The 25,965-nt window shown below is 44.3% G+C and overlaps 1 protein-coding gene across 1 annotated transcript in view; it reads left to right on the plus strand.

Annotated features, from left to right (window-relative positions):
- The window catches only part of OGFOD1 (2-oxoglutarate and iron dependent oxygenase domain containing 1), a 265,521-nt gene that overhangs the window by 72,119 nt on the left and 167,437 nt on the right, over nt 1–25,965 (plus strand). The window contains exons 6-7 of the mRNA XM_086947692.1: nt 9,929–10,020; nt 14,069–14,197. Coding sequence (XP_086803818.1) covers nt 9,929–10,020; nt 14,069–14,197 — 221 coding nt within the window. The remainder of the gene's footprint in view (nt 1–9,928; nt 10,021–14,068; nt 14,198–25,965) is intronic.

Here is a 25,965-nt window from a genome sequence, read left to right on the forward strand (position 1 = left end):
TTTGGAACTTAAAAAATCTCCTAAAAAACAAGTCGAACTACAAATTCCAATTTACTCCCATGTTATCAGGAGATATCTCAGTGCTGCATCTTTCAGATCACTACTATTCCTGAAAAGTAAATTTAACTGTACTTACCAGTAACTTGAATTTCCTTCCATAGGACATCATTGCCTGCTATATAAAAAGATATAAATTAAAAAAATATTACATAAAATATAAAAAATTACAATTTCAATATTTGTAAAAAATGTTTTTCCAATTTATATTAAAAATATGTAATGTAATTTAAAAAATAAAATATCTAACAATAAATATTTTAAAAAATGTAGTACATTATTATAAAAAAATATAACAATTAATACATTTAAAAATTATAATTTACAGAACCTTTGAAACTCACTGAAAAAACCATAGGTTTCAGCCACGTTATAGTTAGGAATTAGCATTTAAAAAACCTTGCAAATTCACTGAAAAAACATAGGTTTCACACATGTTATAGTTAGCTGGACATTTCACTCATACAAAACCATTGAAATTCCCCCATTATAGTTAGTTCAGATAACTATAACTCGTGTGCCCGCAATGCACTGCTGATCACGTCACATATCACATCACTCATGACTTGGTCAGTGAAATCACTCATGACATCACTCATGACATCACTCATGACATCTCAAATGACATCACTGATGACATCATCCTTGTGAAAGAGTGGCAGACCTCCTCTCACCAAAATATAACCTTTGATACACACATTCAAAAATAGAACCTAAAATCTTCAAAAAAATGGAGATACCAATACCAGTTAGAACAACCTATTCAGTAATTCCAAAATCTACATACACATTCACCAATAGTTCTATATAGTCACTCATACATGTACTCACTCATCTTATGTACTCATACACCTATACATCCTGTTACACACCTACACTTATACATAGTTATTCACACATATACTCACACATGCAAATAAACTATCAAACATCCATTTACTTGCATGTACAGCTCTACACACACCACTACACTTATTTCTACAGAAACATACACATACTTACTCTCTTAAACAATCAGTTATAGAAACACATACTTATTTATATAGTAACTCTTCCAATCTGTCACTTTCATATATCCTTACTTAAATACATCAATACTCACATATACTAGTTTAAAACATATGTACTTACTCCTAAAGACACTATTGAGGCAGCCATTCACTCCCTAACACACCCATACACACACTCATCCACCCATACAGTCCTGCACACATGCTGTCTTCAAAACACTTACAGTGAGTCAGTCATTCATGCATCTGTGCGCTAAGTATTACCCGCCACCAAACCATACAGACACTCATTCTGATACTCAAAAAAACAACTAATAACCCATATAGACACTCATGTAGTTACTCACTAACCCATGCAGCCACTTATACACAAAGTTAGACACTGATACAGATATTTACATATTTAAACATTACTCGCTAATACATGTATTCACTAAGATACTTAATAAGTCAGTATACAATCAATTTTACAAAAAAAAGCATTTAGACACTTATTTACCCATTTATTCTTCCATTAACCTTTAGATATACATATATAAAAAATATTTATTTTTCAGAAAGACACACATTCACTGGATGATGTCTTCAGTGATGTCATTTGAGATGTCATCAGTGATGTCACTGACCATGTCATGAGTGATATAATATGTGACGTCATCAGCAGTGCATGGTTTTTTCAGTGAAAAAAAAAAATATATATATATATATATATATATATATATATATATATTACCTACTGGCTGTCGCCAGTAGGTATATATAGTTAGGATTTTTTCTCTATGGAACTTTTGAAAATTCTATGTCTAATAACTTTGGCGTTTGTGGACGGAATCGGCTGAAATTTTCAGGAAAATGGCACATTTTGTATCTGAGCAGCCCTTTAAAATTTGGGGGGGTTTCGTCAAGGGGGGGCCGAGAAAAAAGGGGGGTCCCAAAACGCGTTTTCCCCATGTTAATTTCCATAGGGCGGTTGGCCTCACTTTTAGCTCGAACGGCTGAATGGATTTGCACGAAACTTGGCAAAATTGTAGGGACTGTTAGCCCGATGTGCCTTTGCTAGGTCTCAATATATGTGCTCCAGTGGATTTTGAGAAATTAACGTTCAAAACAAGATATATATCTGTAACAGCGCTCCGGGCTGCGCTCCGGTCCGCTTACTTTTCGCGTAACGGAGCTTTGCGTAGCGAAGCTGATTGGCTCTCCGGTGTCTGTCAACATTCTAAACAGTCCGGTGCGGCCGCCATCTTGTCTCTCGGTAGGATCGAGAGACAAGAGGAGGAGAAAAACAAAGGGGGAATTTAATGAAAGGGGGCAAGGTAGACCCCTCTTGACCCCCTAGGAATGATGTTGGGGTTATTAAAGGGTCCCGTGGGGAAAATAAAAAAAAATTGATTTTTCACGGTAGAAGCGCTTCTCGGGCCGCGAACTGGGCCGCAAACTGGTAGCGAAACGGGAATTCGCCATTTTGTGTTTCGTTTTAATTAAATTACTAGGTACAAGGGGGTGCGGGAGACGTATCCTGATCCCTTATGTTTTCTGAGGGTGGCTGAGGAGGCTCATATATGTTCATATATGTCTTCCAGCGGCTGTGCGGCCGCCATCTTGTCTCTCGGTAGGATCGAGAGAGAAGAAGAGGTGAAAAATGAAGGGGGAATTTAATGAAAGGAGGCAAGGTAGACCCCTCTTGACCCCCTAGGAATGATGTTGGGGTTATTAAAGGGTCCCGTGGGGAAAATAAAAAAAAATTGATTTTTCACGGTAGAAGTGCTTCTCAGGCCGCGAACTGGGCCGCAAACTGGTAGCGAAACGGGAATTCGCCATTTTGTGTTTCGTTTTAATTAAATTACTAGGTATAAGGGGGTGCGGGAGACGTATCCTGATCCCTTATGTTTTCTGAGGGTGGCTGAGGAGGCTCATATATGTTGATACATGTCTTCCAGCGGCTGTGCGTGAGCGTTTTTTTTTTTTTGCTGCGTGACGTCTGTTAACGTTCGATTCGATGGAAATCAGGAAGTGTTGACCGGCAATTTGTCACTGCGATAAAATATTTTGTTATAAATGAATCCTTATTGATAAACATTGTCTGCGCCATCTTGCCTTTTTTCCAATGCCACAATTTTGTCGTGCACGGCAGCCATTTTAGATGCCTTGACCAGACCCACTCTCTGCACGCCGCCGATCCTCAGCACGGCTCCCCACCCTCGCAAGCATCTCCCCCACGCACTGGTCACCCCCGCTCTCTCTCTCATGCATGGGCCATAAACTTCCCCCCATCTGCGCTGCTCTTCCCTGAGAATCACACCCTGTGCCCGCCCGACACCTCCCTTTCACCCTATTCACTACCCCATACATGACAATAACCCGATTCAAGGCCCCATTCACCCGATTTTTTAAAAATATATAGTACTCCAACAAAGTAGGATTATAAAACTTTATTAACTTTATAAATATATCGAACGCAACAAAAACTGTAAATACATTTAAACATTTTTTGTCAAAAAGAAGCAACAATGGTCAGTAGCTGTCTTTTGTGCGAATAGTCCCAAGGCAGCACAACGTGCTGAGTTCTGGACGGCACCCAGGTGATGTTACCTGGGTGCCGCACTGGTTTTTTGGTTTCCTACAATGCAGCTCCGAAAAACGGCGTGGGGCGTCCCGGGTGGTGCGCGGGGAGGCCTCGTCAGTAGCGGTCTGTTGTGCGAATAGTCACAAGGCAGCAGAACGCGCTGAGATGTGGATGGCACCCAGGTGATGTCCAGTAACTTGCCGCACTGGTTTTGGTATCCTACAATGCTGCTCCGAAAAACGGCGTGGGGCGCCCCGGGGGGGGGGGCGTGGGGGAGGCGGCGTGAACGGGCGTCCCCAGGTGGAGGCTCGTCTGCTGTACTGGGGCGCCCCTTTACCGTTTCAGTTGCCATTCCGCCCGCTTTTGCTACACTGTGCCTCGTCCTCCATTCAGCTGTTTATCGCCCGCTCTTGCGGCTACAGCGTCTCGCTCACCATGTAGTTGAGTTGCGCCCACTCTTGCGGTGCAGCGATAGGCGGCTGCCATTGGATTCTTAAAATGGCGGACGGCTCTTCGGATTTGGCCTGGTCCACTAAAATGGCCCTGGGACACCTTGGAACTCGGACGGTTGCCTGCTAGGGCTTGGGCTCCATCCTCGAAAGCGTCCCCTCAGCCGTGAAGATTCTACAAAAGTCTTGGGGGCCCTCGACTCCTGCAGGCTTCCGGTTGGGAGCGGCTGCCATGATTGCTCGCGGAATGACCACGACGGAGCCACGAGATGGTGGTGCTCTCATGCTGACGCCAGCTTCAGTCTGAAACATCCAGAAACAAGGTGGGGCTTTCATCGTTTGGGAAAAAAAAATGTTCTAAACCAATGAAAAGTGTTATTTTTAGGTCATATGACCAAGCCTTCCATCTTTAGGAAACCAAAAGTAAAATGAACCAATGAAAAGTTTTATAAACAAGTCACATGACCTGTTATGCGGCATAGGGCTACAAAAAGCGTAGAAAATCCGTTGGCACGTGAGGCGGCGTCAGTAGTGGACCGATGTGCGAATAGGCCGAAGGCAGCACAACGCGCCGAGATCCGGATGGCACCGTGTTGGTGTCCAGCAAGTTGCTGCACTGGTGTGGCTATCCTACAATGCTGCGCCGAAAGTCGGCGTGGGGCGCCCCGTTGGCCTGTGAGGTCGCGTCAGTCAGTGGGGGCTGTGCGTCTCCCCCAAGATGGAGGCTCCTCGGCTGCAGTGCGGCGCCCCTTATCTTTTCACTCGCCGTCCAACTGAGTTGCGTCCGCACTTGCGGCTACAGTAGGCCGAAGGCATCACAGCGCGCCGAGATCCGGATGGCACCGAGGTGGTGTCCAGCAAATTGCCGCACTGGTGTGGCCATCCTACAATGCTGCGCCGAAAGTCGGCGTGGGGTGCCCCGTTGGCTTATGAGGTGATGTCAGTAGTGGACCGATGTGTGAATAGGTCGGAACCAGCACAAGGCGCCAAGATCCGGATGGCAAGTCCTGGATGTTGAGTGCCATAGTTGAGAGTTCTGAGCAGTGCTTGTAAGACTATCTGAAGCTTATTTGCACCTGCTGCAGCTTCACTATTGCCCGAGGTGGTGTCCAGCAAATTGCCGCACTGGTGTGGCCATCCTACAATGCTGCGCCGAAAGACGGCGTGTCCAGCTGAGTTCCGGTCACTCTTGCGGTACAGTGACTCGAACGCGCCGAGATCCGGATGGCACCGAGGTTGTGTCCAGCAAGTTGCCGCACTGGTGTGGCCATCCTACAATGCTGCGCCGAAAGTCGGTGTGGGGTGCCCCGTTGGCTTATGAGGTGATGTCAGTAGTGGACCGATGTGTGAATAGGTCGGAACCAGCACAAGGCGCCAAGATCCGGATGGCAAGTCCTGGATGTTGAGTGCCATCGTTGAGAGTTCTGAGCAGTGTTTGTAACACTGTCTGAAGCTTATTTGCACCTGCTGCAGCTTCACTATTGTCCTGGTGTGGCCAAAGATCGCCCATGACATAGGCGGCCGGCTCCCGGGGTCCGGCGGAACTTTTTCCCTTTTCCATTCTGCATCTTGTCCCACAATCCGTTTGCCCTGAGGACACGACCAGGTCCCTGAATGTGTGCAGGGGGACGCTATTGATTGAATCAAAATGGCGGCTTCACACAAAGCTGACTCAAGCGTTGCTGTTGATGCTATACAGACAAAAATTGGTTTTCAGTTTGTACATTCTTCAGGATTTTTTTTTCCATCCAAGGCTGGTTGAGAGTTTGTAGAACAATGGCTTCAGATTTTCAACATACTACTCTTCAACATTCTTCCTAAATGTAACAATGTGAGACTCACTAGGAGAACGGCTGTTTATCTTTCCTTTCAAAATGCTGCCAACAATATTTTCTAAATGGAAGACACCATCTTGTAGCATAAAGGGCCGAAAGGGGTTCTGGTCTGGCCGATGGTTGGTGGAGACATTTTGACTATATCTTGGACCTGCCCGGCCTCGGCCAAAATGGCGCCGGTATAAATGGGACTCGTAACTCCTTGTTGTGTACTGGTTGACCAACCTTGATATCACGAGATATGAATGTAGTGTTGATGGTCATGGCGGGCGGGGACGAGAATTGATTGAATATTTCGACATCCCTATTGATATTAAGTTCTGATGTGTTATTGATTACTGTACTATTGAAAGTTCGAATTAACGTCACCCATGGTACTTGCCCGCAAATGTATATCTAGATGATTTTTTTGTAAGTGGCTTTGTCGTATTTTAATTACAAAATGTACGTCCACCGATTCCGCAACTGTTAGACACCTTAGTTCTTGCAACCTAATGGCCCGCTCGTTACGTTCCTCTACAGTGTAAATGTCTCCTCATCATATACGTTTCCAGTTTGCTCCGTGGCCGGCCCACGTGGTTATAGGCCCGTATTTGTATACTGACATTTTCACAATAAAGGTTTTTAAAACAAAACATGGTAGTAGTATTTACATTGGTAAAGTTTTTACTTTTAGTCACTGTTTTCGAATCAGTAAAAGGCAAGTGAAATAAAGCAGTCCAATTACATGACGGATAAAAGGTATAATACGTAGGAACGCAGTAAATATAAATTGTCAAGGGCAGTTGTGTTTTCCACTCCTGCAACATAAAGTGATCAATAAGAATCTGATAATCAGGCGTATCGGCGAGTAAGACAGCAGGCCGAGCCTCTTTTACTCAACGGCCCCGTCATGGGACGAAGAAACGCCCTTTTTCTCGAAAAAGGAATATATTTTACTTGCAGGACAGTTGTAAATTTTCCGGGAAAGTACATTAGCCTGGAACATTACAACATATATGTTTAAAAAAAAATAATGTTCGAAACCAATAAAAAGCGTAATTTTTAGGTCATATGACCAAGCTTTTCATCATTAAAATAACAAAAGTAAAATGAACCAATGAAAAGTTTTATTAACAAGTCACATGACCTGTTATGCTTACGTTACGCGCTGCGCGCCGCGCCCCGGATCACTTCCGGGTGCGCTAACGCGGCGTGTCATATAACGCATTACGCGACAACGTAGGTCAAGAATATAGTCAAAATGTCTCCACCAACCAGCGTTCGGAACACAACCCCTTTCAGCAGTCCAAAAAGTTCTGTTAAATGACAACAGAGGGGACAGGCAACAAGAACCATCAGTCAAAGAGGGGAGGGCAAGTTCTTTTCTACCGGGTCATGTTGGGGCGCTACCGGAACTGATCGAATTGGTAGTCTACAGTGTTTCTGGATGTTTCAGACTAAAGCTGGCGTCAGCATGAGAGCACCACCATCTCGTAGCTCCGTCGTGGCCATTCCACGAGCAAACATGGCAGCCGCTCCCCACCAGAAGCCTGCGGGAGTCGGGGGCCCCCAAGACTTTTGTAGAATCTTCACGGCTGAGGGGACGCTTTCGAGAATGGGACCCAAGCCCTATCAGGGAAGCGTCCGAGTTCCAAGGTGTCCCAGGGCCATTTTAGTAGACCACGCCCAAATCTGAAGAGCCGGCCGCCATTTTGAGAGTCCTGTGGCAGCCGCTTATCGTTGCATCGCATGAGCGGGAGCAACTCAACTACATGGTGAGCGAGACGCTGTAGTCGCAAGAGCGGGCGGTAAACAGCTGAATGGCGGAAGAGGCACAGTGTAGCAAAAGCGGGCGGAATGGCAACTAAAACGGTAAAGGGGCGCCCCACTACAGCGTGTCTTCAGATCAAACGGATTGTGGGACAAGGTCCAGAATAGAAGAGTCATCAAAAGGCAAAAAGTTCCGCGGGACCCCGGGAGCCGGCCGCCTATGTCGGGGGCGATCTCAGGCTACACCAGTGCTATAAGACTTGGGGAGGGGGTCGGAGCCAAGCGTCTTCTCCGAGTCCGTGCCATCACACCGCCCCTCGGGGGCCTCCGTCAAGCGGTTTAGGGAGGTACTATATCACATTGTTTTCAAATGCAGTCAGGTCCACAAACGACCCTCACTTACTTTGAGAATAGTGAAGCTGCAGTAGGTGGAAATCAGCTTCAGACAGTGTTACAAGCGCTGCTCAGAACTCTGAACTATGGCACCCAACATCCAGAACTTATGCCATTTGAGAATGGCAGTGACATCGAAGCAACTCGGGGACCAAAACCATTAACGTACTTTCACGTATGAAAATCTTACTTGGGGAGGGGGCAGGAGCGAAGCGCCCCCTCCCAGTCCGCGCCACCACACCGTATGTGGAAAATCTGAAGCCATCGTTCTACAAACTCAACCAACCTCGGATGGAAAAATCTAGAAAAATGTACAAACTGAAAACCAGTTTTGGTCTGCATAGCATCAGCAGCAACGCTTGCTATCAGAGTGCATGAGTTTCATGCTCGATCGATTGAGCTAGCCGGATCGGGCAACAAAAAGTATAAAATAGTTATGTAAATAGTTATTTAATAAAATGTTTTTCCCTGTTACTTTGCTGGTGTGTTGTATATATTTTTAATATTTGCATAGGGTTTGTCGTTATTTTGGGCGGGGTGGGTGACGGAGCCGAGCTGTCTTGCAGCCCTCATGGTGTGGAGCTCAATTCATCTCACTATTTTCGTATTTCTCATGAAGGGTTGTTCCTAATGTTTCTATTTTAGCGACGTCAAAAAGAGATCCAATTAGTGGCCTACTGATTTTGCTCGATTACTTTTATTTTTTTACACGATTTTTCAGTATCTGCAAAGACTAAACAGAGTATTGCGACTTTGTGCTTGTTTGTAAATAGAGAATGAACCAAAGAGAACCAATTCTAAAACAGTAAATGCTTGGATAACAATCAATCAAATGGAGAGACAAGCAGGCACGATGGATTACAACGGGGTTAAAGGTCTGCGTTAACTACCCTTCACTATCTGCTAAGAGAGAGTACTACTAAGAGTAAAGAGGGGAGGGGGGGGGCAGCGTTCAAAGCACATCAGCGTGCATAAACACGAAAACGTTTTTACCTATCACGTACTTGACATTTGACAGCTTTTGATATTTGCTATTAAAAAACCATTGAAATTCACAGAAAAAACCATAGTTTATAGTCCATATATAGTTAGGAATTTGCATTTACAAAACCTTGAAAATTCAATGAAAAATCCATTGGTTATAGACCATATATAGTTAGGGATTAGCCTTTTCAAAACCTTATTTTACTCGCATAAAACCATTGAAATTCCATATATAGTTAGTTGCACTAACTATATATCGCGGACCCGCAATCAGTCACTCTGCCAGAGTTCAGTCACCTAGACATCACTCATTGGTGGTCCAGACAAATACAAATTAATTTGCAGAATATCTTTGCAGGTCCCTGGTTGGACAATTTAGAATTCTTTAACGGCACATTTTGGACTCAAAAGGCAACCTACAGCCTTAGTGTGAAGACTGGCCGGTTCCTTTCTGCCTACAAGGGGACCTCATCCACAGAACACCCTTCACTTATTTGCAGTATCTAATGGCCAGGCACATATTGCTAGCATTGCTACCCATTAACCTGTGGTTGCCAGAGAGCTTTGAGTGGTTATCCACCAATACCAGATCGTTTTGATCCTACATACTCGCATACAGTAACCATACTGATGAACAATTCTTTTTATTGAATCTACGATACTCTAACACCATGGGTTGTCTGTTGCAAAGCACAGTAGAGTTATCCTGTTTACCATTTGGATCATAGTCTTTTAACTGAACATATTTTGAATGGATCCTTATGGTAATGCTGGTTACGCTGTACTGTTATAGGGAAGAATAGCTCCAGCGTAAATGCATGTTCCTGTTGCAGGGCCTTTCACATTGTTATCATGTCCACACATTCTGTTGTTTTTGTTTAGAAAATTTCCAGCCTGTGAAGATTGAGAAGTCATTGACTCCAGTCACAAACCTGTTCGCGTTCTTTGAAGTTTCTCCAGTTTCATATCATCAGGTATGACCAGCTGCACTAGGGGTGAGAATCATAGGGGTATGTACAGATGTCATGCTATGGGCCAATATGTCATCTTAACTGGAGCTTGTGTGCGTCCTTTTGACCTTGGATTGTTGTAAACAATTTTTTTACTTTTGACTTGTTGTGAACAAGGGAACTTCAGTACCACGTGTTATGCAGAGTAAATTAGTTTACGCCTTTTCCTCTAGAAGGCTGTGCTTGCTAAACATTGCTTTTATATTACAAGTTTAAGGTCAGTAAACTCCACCATGTTGCTAGTCAGACTTTTCAGATTAACAAAATTAGTATTTGACTAGAAATTCAAATCTAAGACTTTAAGCATAGCCCAATACTTAGGCTTATTACATCTGGAAGGCCTCCCCTTTCTTTATGTTCTGACAATCAGTTGTATTCAGTAATCAATTGCTCCAATACTCGTTCATCCCCAAACCTCCTATTTAACTAATCTGTGAAAAAGAAGGCTTGCAATTTGACTAAGAGAAATAAGAAATATTTCCTGAACCAGGGCAGGCTAGGTCAACCCACTCCTGAAGAAACTCACTCTACACGCTAAAGTACTTTTTTCTGCATTACTGTCAATTCTGTGTCCGATTACACTGTAGCATGGAGTCCGCTATTAAAAAATGATAGACAATGCCTCCCTGGCCGCAGATAAATACAACCCCTTCCTTCTAATATTACTGTACCCCTTAGCTGCATTCATCAGTCGACCACCCTTCTCCACCGACCACCCATCCACACCCTAAAATCCTGAATAGGATTCATTGGATATATCCTTCACTGGTTCTCCTTGTACCAATCCAATTAGTACCATTTTGAACTGCGGGGTCCGATAAGATTCTGATCACCTGCATAGTTCCTCAGGATTCCATTTTTTCCCCTGCCATCTTCAACTTGTTCATGGAGCCCCTTGGGACTCACTGAAAATAGCATACAGATTCGCCAATATGCAGATGACACAACCTTTTTTGAAAATCTCCTCTTCTTCAGACATCCAAAGCGTCAAAAACGACTTACACCTCATTCAGTCCTGGATGTCCAGTACCTACTTGAAGCACAACCCATTCAAGCCATAATCCCTGTTGTGTCAAGAACAAATCAATAACTGTTTCAAATCTGAATCAACTACATGAACCTGGACAGATTCAAACTTCACTTTCAACTAATGTCGGGTCACTTGGATTAATCTTGGACACCAATCTTACCCACAATGAGCACATTGCCCAGAAACCAAGATAGTGTGCTATCATCTCTTCTAAAGAAAGAGAAACTATTTGTCCCAGAAAGCAACATGAACACTTGTGTCTAAGCCATAGTACTCTTGCACCTTGGTGGTTTAATTACTCTGCTCCATTGCCTCCCAGACTCCACAGTGGCTCCCTTAAGGGCTTCTAACATGTCATAGCACACCCTATGAAGGATCTACAGAAATATGAACACATCACCACCCTGATCCTAATGAAACTTCACTGGCTACCCCGCCTGCATGCACTATGTTCAAAACAGCTTTATTACCTACAAAGCCACCATAATAACTGACACCTCGGAATACTTCCCTGACAAGCTCACCATCTCTGGTGACCAAGACGTGTAAAAAAGTAAAAGCAATGAAAAGGCTTTCTCCCATTTATTCACCCAGGATCTGGAACAACACGCAATATCCATCAGGGTACTGTCCAAACCCTTCTTTACTGTCCAAACCCTTCTCCAATTAAGAAAGAGCTGAAGACTTACCTCTTTAAAGAACATAACATCACAAAGCAGTAACGGCCCTCTTTAGAAAACCAGATGCTCCTCCACTAACACGTTGACAGTGTCTTTGACTCTGTACAAATCTCCACTGACCTTCCGCTAGGTTTGCGCTGTATAAATACCTCATACTTACACACATTAAGTACATCTCTATCTCTCCCCACCACTGCTAAGTTTAGGCGGTACATATTTTATGATTAGGCTTTCCAGCTAGAGAAATTGATTTTTTTTTATCACTACGCTTCTCTACCTGCCTTTTCTGCCATGGTCTCCATATTCAACCTATTATTGTTTGATAATCTGCAAAATTAATTATTTGAAAACTACTGTAGTCAAAAGTTGCATCCTCCTTGCCTTTTGAACACTTTGTCGGTCATTCCCCTTCATGAGCAAATCCCATTGCAGCACAAACCCCACATTGTGCCTGAATCGGGCTATAGCACTAACACAGGAGACGTTTGCCTGTACACGTTGCAGCATATAAAATGTAGTGCAATTTGTGTGGGCAAACCCTGCACTTTCAGAGGTTGCACAGCTTCGAACAGAGAAAAACACTTAACATCATAGTGTTTTCCCCATTCTGAATTCCGAAACTTGGCATTATGGTGTACTTGCACACTCAGTAAATGCTTAACCCGAGGTATATATATTTACCTAGTGTGCGTTTACCACCTGGAATTGCATGGGAAGGGGAATGAACCCCTTGTTCAGAAAATATATCTTAATATGTTATCTAAACATGCCATTTTGTTATCATCCTTTTTAATAGAACAACATTAATTAAAGAAACTGGTAAGCAAAATGTACCTATTTTGGTACAATTTTTCAGTCTGGATACGGACCGCTTAGTTGTTAAATACCTCATGTAATCATTTATTTATAAGAAGTACACAGAGAATGGGCTTTTTGTCTGCCCCCCTACAGCCATTGGCTTTTACGTTTATCTTGGTTTGTCATTGCCTCATTGGGCTGCTCATTAACACCGTCACATTTTGAGGATGGGTGCATTGTCCCATTTGGGTTCCTGTTAGGTTTCGATTAGGGGACCATTAACTAGTCCTTTTGTTAAACTGCTGATGTAATATGTGACTGTGTGTACGTTGATGTATTTACTGACCTAACAGCATTTTAATTCCTGAGTTGTAGCAGTTTTATTTAGGATGTCCTTATTATTTGAATGCCTTAGTCTCTCAGACCGCTTGATGAGGATTTGGGTTTTAAACCTCTAGCTTACTGGAAGAGGCTCTGGACAATTCCAGAGCTTCGCAATTACCGGATGGAGCTACGGGAAACCCTAACCCTTCAAAATACGGGGAAAATGCCGTGGCTCACTTATGTAAGAAGTGAACTTGGGAAACTGGGGCTCCATTCACTATGGTCCGACCGGGAGCATGCCTGCTCTAGGGTTACACGTAAGAATCTAGAAAAACTGTATCATGAATATAAATTTATGGTTTCTATACAGAATGCGCAGATCGGAACTTTAACAGAATTATTCTTAAGGATCAAGGATGTCTATCAATTTGAGCGCGTTTTAGATGACTTGTATCCCAGTGCTACCAGGAAACTGTTTTTGCAGTGCACTTCCAACTAGGAGTTTTACAAGTAAATGGAGTTCTCCTAATCTGAAAAATTACCCTGGCTGGGAAAGTGCAGTGGAAAATGATTTGCACATACTGTTTTTCTGTCCAGCCTACTCCAAATCTAGAAGTCACTGGATTGTTCCACACTGTAAAAATCTGGGTTTTAAAAATTGTATGCAGGCGTACAGAATTTTTAAAACCGATTTAGCAAGTGTGACTGTCTTTGCTGTTGCCAAATTTTTAGAAGCCATGTGGCGCAAGCGAAGCATTCTAATACAATCTGAATGAAAAATCATTTGCTTTATTATCACCTGTAGGGATTTTTTACTCGAATATGTTAGTTGTGAGAGATTCTTACATTTATAAACTGTCTAATATTTATACTGTGTTGCTGACAGGACACTGCCATCTCACTTCCTTGCTCCTAAATGTCGGACTGTAAATACAATCAATTGAAGTGTTTTAACCTGTATGTATATTTTATGATATCTTTTATGGCAAAATTTGCCGAAATAAAGGAATACATAGAAATATATACTTTTTATTTTTACATGAAGCAATACTTGCGTGACACATTGGCAAGGTGTGCAGCCTTGTTACTTAATTGAGAAATTATTTGAGTGACCCCCCTGGTTAGTTTGTCAGCTGACTGTATGGTATAATGTGCTTTTTTTAAATTTTCCTCATTCTAGGTGTCTGAAGTCCTATCCAAAGAGAAGTGCCGCCTCTCTGTGAGTGGTTGGTTTCATGGCCCTTCGCTTCAGAGGCCACCACGCTACATCGAACCGAGTCTGCCGCGGAACCCACACATCCCTCATGATGTAAGAACAGTTTAGAATGTCTGTTTGTTGTTTTTTGCAGATCACCCATTTTAGCTTCTGTTTTGAAAGGCAAGATTTAGAGTGGGAAAGATGCACGATTTGCACCAAATATTGGCAGATGTCCTGTCCGCCGTATTAAAAATGCATTACTGTCAATTGCAATCTAAATAGAGCTGGCAATGGCTTCACCACTTTTTAGCATATGTCCTGCTCCACCAAACTGCAAATAAGGCCCCTTGTCTCCTATTTGCTTTTCATTTTTCATTATGGAGATAAAGTGTTGCTTTTTGTCCTCATCGGATAACAGAAGTTGAAGCGGCAACATTTGAGGCAGAGATGGTTAGATTTTGTTTTCCCATCTCATGATACTGCACTGGTCCAGGGTTTCTTTCCTTATTTATCATTTGTCATCAACCCTTTATATTTACATGGGTTGGAAAGAGATGTCACAAGCCTACCAGCAGGTGCTCAGTATGAATTTGAAACTCCTGCAGAGATCGGTTCATTTAAAGTGAACTACTTTTTACCAAGGTGGCTACTCCTTCCATGTCCTGGGTGCAACAAAGCTAATGATTGGTGGCAACTAGCTGTACCATTTTACCCGCACCCAAGTTGGGGGAGGCTGCTTACTGGCCCTCCTTGCTAAATCTGTATAGTTAAAGAGAGGAGTGGTGATTCGAGGAGGTGGGTTGTGGTTGGACAGGAACAAATAAGCAACTATGATAAGTCATTTGTGTTTCCTATGTTGAAAAAAGTTTAAAAACAATGATTGAACCATAAATATGCGTAGTCTGTCATCACAGGCTACCTATCATTTCAACTGAATGTGAAATGTATGTGAGTCTTTGTGTAAGGTTCTGTACTCATGGCTTGAGGTACCAGAGGCTGGATTCTCAATATGAGCAAAAGGATGGTTACTTTTGTAAGTTGCAGGAGTGTGTTGGCCGTAATCCTTCCAGATAGCTCTCACCCGGTATGTTCATCATCCTCCTACAGCATTGCTCCTTCCTCTTCCTCATCACCATCTATGCAGTCCATTGTAGCTAGATTGTTATGTGTCTGATTTCAATCCCCAAAACGTTCAGTAAAGCAGGAATATTTATCTGAGTTTACCTTATTGGATCAAACCAGCCCATGAAAGTGAGCCTGTGCCTGAGTGAAGGTACTCCTTCACAAAGATTGCAACCAAGGGCTTGAGCACTGTTTTTGGCTGACAAAAGGAATGCCCATTTTATCCTTTCTCTACACAGAGGTCAAGCTCTGGTGGAAATACTGGCTGCTCAGCAGCAGGCATTGATTAATTGAGGTACTGCCATCATCATGGAACCAGGGTGGTTGATCACTATGTTTACCATAGTCTGATCTGTACCAGAAAGAAGATGCACTTGATGTAGATTGGGCACCCCCCCCAAAAAAAATTCCAAGTGCTGCACAACTTCTGAGTGGCCAGTTTACCGGACATCCACTGACACTGGTATATTAAGCCAGAATATCACCTCATCTGTGACTTCAAGTGGAAATCGTGTGTCTCAGCTGCCACAAAGGATAAATATACCATCTTGAAATTCATATGGGTGCTAAATCCTTGTCCTCCCATGCGTAATCCAGTTACATTGCCAAGTTTGAATGAATGAATTCAAAAGTCTCTATAGATCGAATATATATTGTCTTATTACAGTTATGGCCACTAGCTACTATATAGGCAATATTTATAGAGCAGGTGCTCTGTGTAAGATGATGGTTGGCACAATGCCCCTAACAAATAAAAATCAGAGTTAGAGTACCAATAACAAAATGCATTTATCAATCATAGTAGATAAAGCCTGGGTGCACAATGCGCATCTTCGTTTAAGTAGTGACGCTACAACTATCCGATTTTTAATGTCCCAATCAGACTTGTAGTACGAGTATGGTAATGATGATCATCGACATTTCGACCCTTAAGCAATTGTGCTGAATTAAAACCTCTATCAGGGTCTTCCTCAGGTCAGTAAGAAGAAAGAAAACATTGAAAACCTCATGCAAAAATGACTGGGTTAAACAGAATTCAGAAAGGGCTCCATCCGGTTGACTCTCGATCTTCTAAGGCCTCCAAGTGGTTGCCTAGGTCTATAAATTCAGCTACTGATGCGCCAAATTTCTTAACACTGTTTCTTGTTGTATGTGGGGAAAAATCCTGCATCTTCTGTTCAGATTGTATCAGGCTTGCTAAATCTATATCCCTTTCAAAAGTAGTCCTTGATGGTTAGCGGTTGCTACTTGTGAATGCTTAAAAAGGAGGCACTTTGCAGTTCACTGAGCTGCTCAGTAGTATGCCATTCTTGGAGGTTCCACAGACAAAAGGATAACACTTTTTTATTAGATTGTCTAATAGCATTTGAGTTCCCTAGGGCTCAAGAATAGTGCTGCATATATTACTGGGATAATGAAATGTAAAAACCTATTCCCTTTGACACACAAGCCTACCTTTTCTTTTAATCCTATCACATTCAAACTTCTCCAGACTACCCACCGACTTCGAACATCCAAATGAAACCAGTAATAAATGTTTACAGAGGCTATTTACCAATTTTTTGGGTGGGTGGGTGGAGGGAAAAACAACACAAATAAATCACCCACATGAAAGAGAAAGTTCCAAAATTTTGGAGCAATTTGGTTTCTAGGGCAGGCAAAATTGGAAATGTTTTCCAATATAAATGTCTGTTTTTCACATTTACACACATTTTACATTGGAAAACCCATTGGAATACTGTGGAACAGTGATAATCTATTGGTAACATGTTGTAGAAATTGGGTGCTCTTTTGACACTGCAATACTATTTGTGATGGCATCAGCTTTGAAGGCAGGAGAAATAAAGAGCACTCCACATGGGACTATGCAGCCATCAAAGCTACCCTGTCTTACTTGAGCTGGTTCCATTCTTTTTTGGAAGGACGATCCCAAAAAGTGTTTCTATGACCACATGTGTCCTCTTCCAGCCCCTTAGTGTGTGGAGTCCCGCAGGGCTCAGCGCTGAGCCCCACTCTCTTTAATGTCTATCTGGCTCCGCTAGCCCCAGTCATTTAACAACTAGGGGTGAAATCTCTCATATGCTGATGACACCCAGCTGGTGTTCTCTTTTAGGGAACCCTCAGAGGTGGCATTCACAAACTTTAAGAAGTGTTTGCTGACAGTGGCGGCTTGGATGACTGACAGCTGCATGAAGCTGAATGCAGATAAGACAGAGGTCCTCTTTTTTAATCAAACCTCTCCTCCCAAGCCTGACCTTTGGTGGCCCTCAGAACTAAATCCGCCACCTTCCCTGGTCACATCGGCTAGGAATCTTGGGTTTAGGTTTGACTCGGACCTAACTGGCGAATTTCAAATAAGCCAGGTTTCCTCCACATGTTTCTGGAAGTTAAACGCCTTGAGAAAATTCCTACATCTTCTGCCGATGGAATGCAGCAAGTCAGTGGTCCACAAATTAGTCATTTCACAGCTAGACTATGCAAATAGTTTGTACTTGGGCATGCCAGACTTTTTAATTAGAAAATTGCAGACTATACAAAACGCGCCAGCAAGACTACTTAGGAATATGCCACTCCGCCACCATATAAAACCACATCTCAGAAGCCTACATTGGATGACGGTCAAAAGACTAATTGAGTTTAAGGCGCTGACTGTGGCATACAGAGCAATCAGAGGCTCTGGTCCACAATACCTTAAGCAAAAACTTCGGAAATACCATCAAATGAGGGTCCTACGATCTAATCTTCAGGAGCTTCGGGTGACTCCATGCTTCAGGAAAGCTAGGATTGGGGGATGGGCCTTTGCTGTTAGAACAGCCTTGCTCTGGAACTCCATGCCAGAACACCTCCGGTAGGGCAAGTCTGAAAGTTTGTTTAGGAAAGCATTGAAAACATGGTTATTTGACCTGTCTTAAAGCCCACCTATTTCACGTGGTCATGCTGCTGCTTCTGCTGTTAGCGCCGGGACACCTCAGTTGGAGGTAGCCTTGCGCTCTATAAGATGCGTTATTAATAATAATAATTAAAAAAAAAAAGCAGGGCAGGCATACTGCAGTAGACATGGAAGCCACAAACTTAACAGAGCGAGTCTGCATCCCTGACTCACAATAAAGAGATTGGTAACACAGTGACATTAGTACCTCCCCCCGTTATAAGATTAGATAATCTACCATGGAAGAGAGGATGGCATTGTGATGAGATGCTACCTAAAAAACTTGAGGCCTTTGATTGGGTGACATAGGAAGGCGAGTTATAGAATTGAGACTGGAGACAGGAGACTCTTGATTGTAGCAGCACCCTTCAAAGGTACCTCTAAATGGCTGTGGTCAAGGCTTCTGCCTGAGTGGGCTTTTAAAGTTGTATTTGCCTGTGAAGTGAAACCACACTTAATTGTAGAGGTGAACCCTGGACTCCAGAGGGCTTCAATAATGGATCAAAAAAGCAATGATTCACAAGGAAGACTAGCCGGCTTAGAAATGCACCTCCTACCTCCTCTTTTCACTGCTCAAACGCTGAGGCCAATGTCCTGGCCAAACTACTGGTGCTAATTCAAATCTTTTCCAAATTAGTACATCTGAACCAGTCCAGCTTTATGCTGGGGCGGAATTTGGCGCTCAACCTGTGTCTACTCCGCGGAGTGCTTGGTAGGGTATATACAATACGCGAAGACGCAGTGATATTGTCCCTCGACGTCTGTATGGCCTTCAACACAGTCAAATGCATTACCTTTTTGCAGTCTTGGAACAAGTGGGATTTGGTCCAAAATTCTTGGCATGGCTTTGACTGCTTTACGCGGAGCCCTTGGTGCAAGTGGTGATGAATGGGTGAGATTTGTGACCATTCCCTCTTAGACGTGGAACCATACAGGGTTGTCCCTGTCTCCACTAATCGTTGCTTTAATTCTTGAGCCGCTGGCGACTTGGGTAAGGGGAGACCCGTTGATATGGGGACTTCGTTGGACAGAGGTCTGGGATTGCAAGATATCCCTCTATGCAGACAACGTGCTATTATATGTCACAGCACCACATTCCTCCATCAACAGAATCTTTTATATTTTTACTAACTTTGGCAAATACTCTAGCTACACAATAAATTGGTCCAAATCCACACAAAATATATATTGCATGGTCCGACCCTGATCCTACCACCAGAGTGTTAGGTGGCGGTAGTGACAGAAGGTTTTCAGTATCTTGGGATATTTGTCAAAACAGACCCAGGTCTCTTTTTATACCCACACCCTCCAAGTCCAACTGACCCGACTACAAGGAAACGTTTGGACGTTCGGCATTGGAGATCGCTGCCGTTCTCCTTGCTGGGACTGACGGCCTTATTCAAAATGATGGCGTTTCCACGATTTCTCTATACCTTACAAAATACACCATTCTTGGTCCAGGGGTCTTACTTTCAGGCCTTAGAGAGTGAGGTCAGAACTCTGCTTTGGGATGGAAAGCCACGCGAATATCCACACTGAAGCTCACAAGAGGGTGGTTTGACAGCGGGATTGCATTGCCTAACATCCAGATATATTACTGGGCGGCCCAATTAGCGGTTATCAAGCAGTTTGTGCACCGTCCACAAGATGGTCCCGCATATTGAATGGACAGATATGTCCTGTGACCAGGGGGCCCAGCTGAGCACACTGGTAAACTCTGGCCCCTGGAAAAACAAGAGGCTGGGGTGGAATAATAAAGTGACCCAAGCTACACCAAGCTGGGATGCAGAAAGTCTAGGTATGCTACGTAGCTGTCCTGGCTTTGATAGATGGGACCTCATAGGAATTTCTAGGGTTGGGGGACCTATGGTCTAAGGTACAGGCCATCCCATTCCCAGGCCTGCAGCAGGAATACAACCTATCTGCCACAGAAACATTTAGATATCTGCGAATACGAGATGCCCTACTAGCAGCAGTTCCACAGGGCGGCGACCGCCCAGAAGCATCCCCATTAGAAGACAGATTCCTAACCGACCATATGGACCGTAGGGTGATCTCCCTGACCTACCAAAAACTAATCAGTTACTCCCCTGACCCTCTCCTACGTCTCCAGGAACACGAATCATGGGGAACTGGAGGACAAAGATTGGTTGTAGGCCCTTGCTTTCCCAAAAGAGACTGCCATGTCGTCAAGGCTCAGATTAATCCAAATCAGAATATTCCATAGGTCTTACCTCTCCTACACTACATTAATCAAGATGGGCAAGGGATTAGACATTAGATGTTGCAGAATAAGCGGGCAAGCAGGTACTTCTTAGGTTTTGCACCTGCGATGCAGCGCGAAGCGCTGTCGCAGCGAGACCTATAGTCGTCGGCTATGCTTTCAAGGGCTTAAAGGGGGACAGGAGATGGGCACGCGCAGGCTGCAGGCCGATCGGAATGGGACGCGCGCGTTCACCACGTTGCACATCTCCTGTCCCCCCTTCAGTCTAGGCAAGGCAGCTGCATGCGGCAAGAAACACACACGCACCAGCCGCCCCCAGCCAGTGAACCCGTACTTATCTCACTCAACAACAGAGAGAGACACACACACACCAGACGCCCCCTGCCGCTTTCCCCTCCTCCCTCCGGTGTTTCACGCCAACAGAGACACACACACACACACACACACCAGACGCCCCTGCCGCTTTCCCTCCCCCCGGCGTTTCAGGCCACGCTCTCACCTAAGTGCCCTTCTGATGCACGGTCCTTAGCCCACGCTCTCTGACTCAGCGCTTTGGCAGACCCCTCCCTACACCGCACCAGCCGCGCAGCACCTAGTCAAGCGCTACCACGGTCACGAGCTCCATGTCACGCCAACGTGCACGCTCACGCCGTGACTACAACGCGCGGTGCACTTTCACTTGTTTTTTTTTTTGTCTCGTTCTCTATTCTGTGGCGCTCGGAAGATTGGAGAGTTCCTGGGATACAAACCTAACTACCCCTACTTCATACAAATCAAGTGGGCGATACTTTATCTGGTTAATAAATAAAAATGAAAAAATGACGCAAGATTTCATTTAATGTACTCCGTGTGCAGCCGTTTAGTGTAGGTGTATTGACTAAAGAGCTGAATATGTGGTGATAAATAACACGTTTCAGTCGCGAGCCACAGATGAAAACAGTAAGACCCAGGTTTTCTCACCGTTGAGCCGACTTGTGATCAGCAGCCTGGTCTGGCCAGCGGATGCCGCCGCGACTACATTATTAACATAGACCATCAATTGGCAGATAAGTCTTTCTCAGGCATATAGTCTCAGGTACCAAGTTTCTAAGTGTACATAACACAGCTTTGTTTGTTTCAATAGGGGTCTGTTATCCAATTATGCTCACGAGTTTGATAGGAAGACTAATTAAATTACAGAGTCACAGTGCAACGACGGTTCAGCGGAAATTGACAGTTCCAACATTGCATCCCACTTCAAAGAAATTGGATTCTTTCGTAGGCCTCTATTTTCCTCACTCCTAATTTCCATACTTTCAGCCCTGCCCCATCTGACTACTTCACTATGCCAGGCTAGAGCCACAGGGCGCAGTGCAGATTTCCATCGCATCGCAATTGACCGTGTTGCCAGGATCAAGGCCAGGTTTCCGAACCAGTATTGTACCCCTTGCTTCTTGCATCTATTGCATAATCCTAAAATGCATTATTCGTCTATCTCTCCCCTGCTACAGGCGCAGCCCCAGGTAGTATTTTAAGCACACTTGCCCAGAAGGAAACCAGTCGTGGCCATGCCCATAACATGTGTAATAAATCAGCGTTTTGTATGTGGCACGGGGACATTGGTCCACCATTTTCGGAAACATCTTTCTTAATCGGTGCAGAGTCAAATAAGCCCTATGTAACACCATATATTGGATAATTTTAAATTTGGGATTGCGGGATACTTTAATGGGGTGTTCCAGCATTTCTTCCCATTCCTTATCTGTTATTTCTTGGCCTAAATCCCAGTTCCATTTTTCTCCGAGCGCTTGGAGTGGAATTGCCGAATGGAAACTGATACCTCTGTACAGCTACCTGGTTAAATGCCCTCCATTGCCCATGAGGTATAGTGTGTGTACTAAGTCATGCATTGGAGGCTTCTTACCATCTGGTGCCCAAGTCCCTTTAACATATCTGCTAATGCTAGTGGGTAGGATGTATAGGGAATTCGGACTCCTTGTTCCCTAACAAAATTCTCGTGGTCCATTAACATGTTGTCGGTAAATAGCATCCCAACAGTATTCACGTGACAATTTGGAAATGCATCCAGTGGTGACTATTCTGGACGGTGTGGGGGTTCTTAACAATGCAACATTAGGGTGATAGGGTAGTAAACCATTAGTGTACTGGAGAGCTTTTTTCCAGTACGAGAAGGCCACCTTTAACAGTGGAGGAGCCGCTGTCAGGGGTCTTCCTTTCGGTAATGACAGGGCATGGAGTGCTCCCCTTTCTCAAGTTCGTTGTGTCATCCATATATTCTGTAGATTGTGTCCTGCAATCCAGTAGGAGAGCCACTGGAGTTGGCTCGTATAACAATATGCCTTGAAATCCGGGACATCCAGGCCCCCCGGTTGTATTCAGCTGGATTTTTGAGAGCCCAACTCTCCTGCGACCCTTACTCCATAAAATCCCAATAAAAGTGTATTTAAAGTTTTAAAAGTGTGTGCCGGAATCATTATTGGTAAATTAGTAAAATAATATAGCAGTCTAAGGAGCATGACCATTTTGGAGATAGCCACTCTTCCCGCCACGGACAACTGCAGGGAGGACCAGAATGTGGTTTGGGTTTTGAGTGTTGCAATGGCACGGGCGAGATTACCATTCAGCAGATCCCGTACATCCCTATAAATTTGTATGGCAAGGTATTTGAATGTGACGGGCGCAACGGGGAATGCCCAGAGGCCAAAGTGGACTGGTTCAAGCAGCGCTGTATCATGGAAGTAGTAGGTGTACGACTTGGAGTCATTGATGGATAGACCTGAGAGAACTTGGAATTGGTGAAACACTGTTGGGATGGGTTCGTGGTCACCTTGCAGGTTGTTAAGTTAAAGAATAATGTCATTGCTTGGGCGGAGAGGGTATTGGTGATGTTTCCTATCTTAATACCCCTTTCTGCTGCAACCATCTGTATCCTAATAGCTATATTTTGAGCGCTAATACAAACAACAGGGGGGATAATGGGCAGCCCTGATGTGTGCCCCGGGCGGCCAGGTAGGCCTGTGAATTGTGGGCTCCGGTGCGGGTGCGTGCCGAGGGTTCTGTGCATAATAAGGTAACCCATCTCACATACTCTTGTGGTATCCCAAATTGTGAAAGGGCTCGTAGCATTTAACTCCAGTTCAGTGTGTCAAATGCTTGCCTCAGAGAGATACAGCCCGCTCCGAGGCTGACCGCCGATGTGGAGGTTAGTGCCTGAGGCAATCATCTGATGTTGAGGGAGATACTATGGCCTGGCACAAAGCTGCATTGGTCTATGTGTATCAACTGCGGTAAATGGTGAAGTAGTCTATTTTGCTCCAAATGTTATAGTCTGTATTCAATAATGAAAGGGGACGGTATTCTGACAAGTCCAAAGGGTTCCTGCGGGGCTTCAGGAGAGATGTAACCAGCGCCACCCTTGTAGTGGTGGGGGGGAGGTATCCTGTGTCCAGGGCTGCCTGGTATAATCGTTCTTGTTTGGGAACTAATAATGCTGAGAATATCTCGTAAAACTCTACTGGTAGCCCATCCAGTCCCGGGGTTTTTGTTTCTTGGTAGATCTTTAATTGCTAGTTTAATGTCAGCTTTTGTAAGGGGTTCTGCCAGCTTTTTATGTGCTTCTAGTAGCTGGTGGAGTTCTAGCCCATCGAGGAAGGTTATAAAGTCATCCTCCCTAAGCTCTCTAGGTGGTGCATACAGTGTTTCATAATATCTCCTAAAGGTCATGTTTTTATCCATTTGTGTGTTGACTATGGTTCCCTCTAATGTGGTAATCTCTTGGATGGGGGTAGAGGATGGTGCATCCCTTATAATACTAGCCAGGAGGGCACTCGCCCTATCTGCCTCAGTCTGTTGTCTTTGTGTGTAGGTGCGATAGTCAATAATCCGTAGCTGTTCTAGGAGTTCTGTATGCGTGATATGAGCTTCTCGCAGGGCCGCCTCGTTTGTGGCATCCGAGGTTGCTGCCTGTTCAAGTCTGCCTAATTGCCCTTCTAGTTTCCGCAGTTCTCTATCTAGCGTGAGACGGGCACCCACTCTTATGCTAATGGCTACCCCTCTAATGACCATCTTAAAAGCCTCCCATTCCATGTGCCGTGAACTTGCAGTGTCTGTATTTTCGGTGTAATAATTGGATATAGCAGTGGAGAGGGTGGTGCGGAATACGTGGTCTTCCAAAAGCAGGGGCTGCAATCTCCATGTAGGTACTGGTGTGGGAATTTTCCCCCAGGAGAGCGTTGCCTCCAGTGGAATGTGGTCTGAAAGTGTTTTGCCAAGATAAGTAGTGTGGGTGAATTTTGCAATGAGGGGTAAGGAACAAAACACCCTATCAATTTGTGTATGTAACATATGCGGGGGGACAATAAAACGAGTATTCCTGGCAAGTCAGGTTTTGTATGCTCCGTACATCAAACAATTTCCAACCCTCCGCCCAGCCATGTAAGGCCTCCGCTTGTTTCTTACTGCTGGTCCTGTGTAGTGGTGGGTGGGAGCGGTCAAATTCTATGTTCAATACTGCGTTGAAGTCCCCTCTCAGGATCCAGGGCTATCCACCCCATCCAGCTATGACCATGTTAAGGGTCCCTAAAAATGTATCCTGTTCTGTGCTAGGGGCGTTTATATTACCAATCACTAAATGTTCCCCATCCAGTGTGCCATGGAGCAATAACTATCTGCTGTTAGTATCTATTCTTAGATCTAGAACAGTAAAAGGAGTGCCGTTTCTAATCCATACGGCTGCCCCCCTCGCAAATGCTGAACAGGATCTACAAAATAGCTGTTCCCTCCACTTTTTCCATAACTTAGTAGCTTCAGAGTTAGTAAGATGTGTCTCTTGCATTAGTACAATGAGGGCCTTCCTCCTATTTAATTGGGCATATATCCTATGCCTTTTATGTACAGACCCCTTTCCCCTAGCATTCCAGTTTATGACTGTGTACTTTCCTGGTGTAGCCATTTGTTTGTAGGTTTTGTGTTTTTGGACATGTCCCTATCTGGCACGTATGACAGCTGGGGGAGTTACCCATGAGTCAGTCTGCCTTATAAAATCCCCTAACAATACCCAAAACAAGGTTCCCTCTCAGAACGACCGAGGACCAAGCTATAAGAACAAATTGAACCTCAAACAATTTATATGGTTGTGCAGTTGCAATGGGGAAGTTGGAAACCATGGTCTGCTGTGAGTGGATGGGTGCAACACACCGAACTGCCAGCACAGCTGGCCAAGCTCGGGCCCTATCTAATACCATGAAATAACACTGCTAGGTCAATATGCACATTATGTAGCGTATAGTCTACCTTCAGATGGAGCCCCAGGCCTCTGCATTCGCAGACCAAGTATATAATCCCAAATAGTCATTCACCATATCTGGGCTAATAAAAGGGAAGAGAGCCACACTATTCTCGGAATCCGATTGTAAATTGGTGTCCACAGAGGATTCAATTGAGTCAGCCATAGAAATTGCATCTTGGTCGTCCAGTGATGTTGCCGCTAGTATTGCTGATTTCTGGCCTTCGATTTGCTCCGGCGATGGGCTTGCCTCCGGGTCTCGACGGAACATCGTTCTTTGGTTAGACTTGTCGCGCCCGGACTTCTGTGGTTTCAGCGGT

This window comes from Lissotriton vulgaris, chromosome 12, assembly GCF_964263255.1.
Source record: "Lissotriton vulgaris chromosome 12, aLisVul1.2, whole genome shotgun sequence".
NCBI classification, from domain to species: Eukaryota; Metazoa; Chordata; class Amphibia; order Caudata; family Salamandridae; genus Lissotriton; species Lissotriton vulgaris.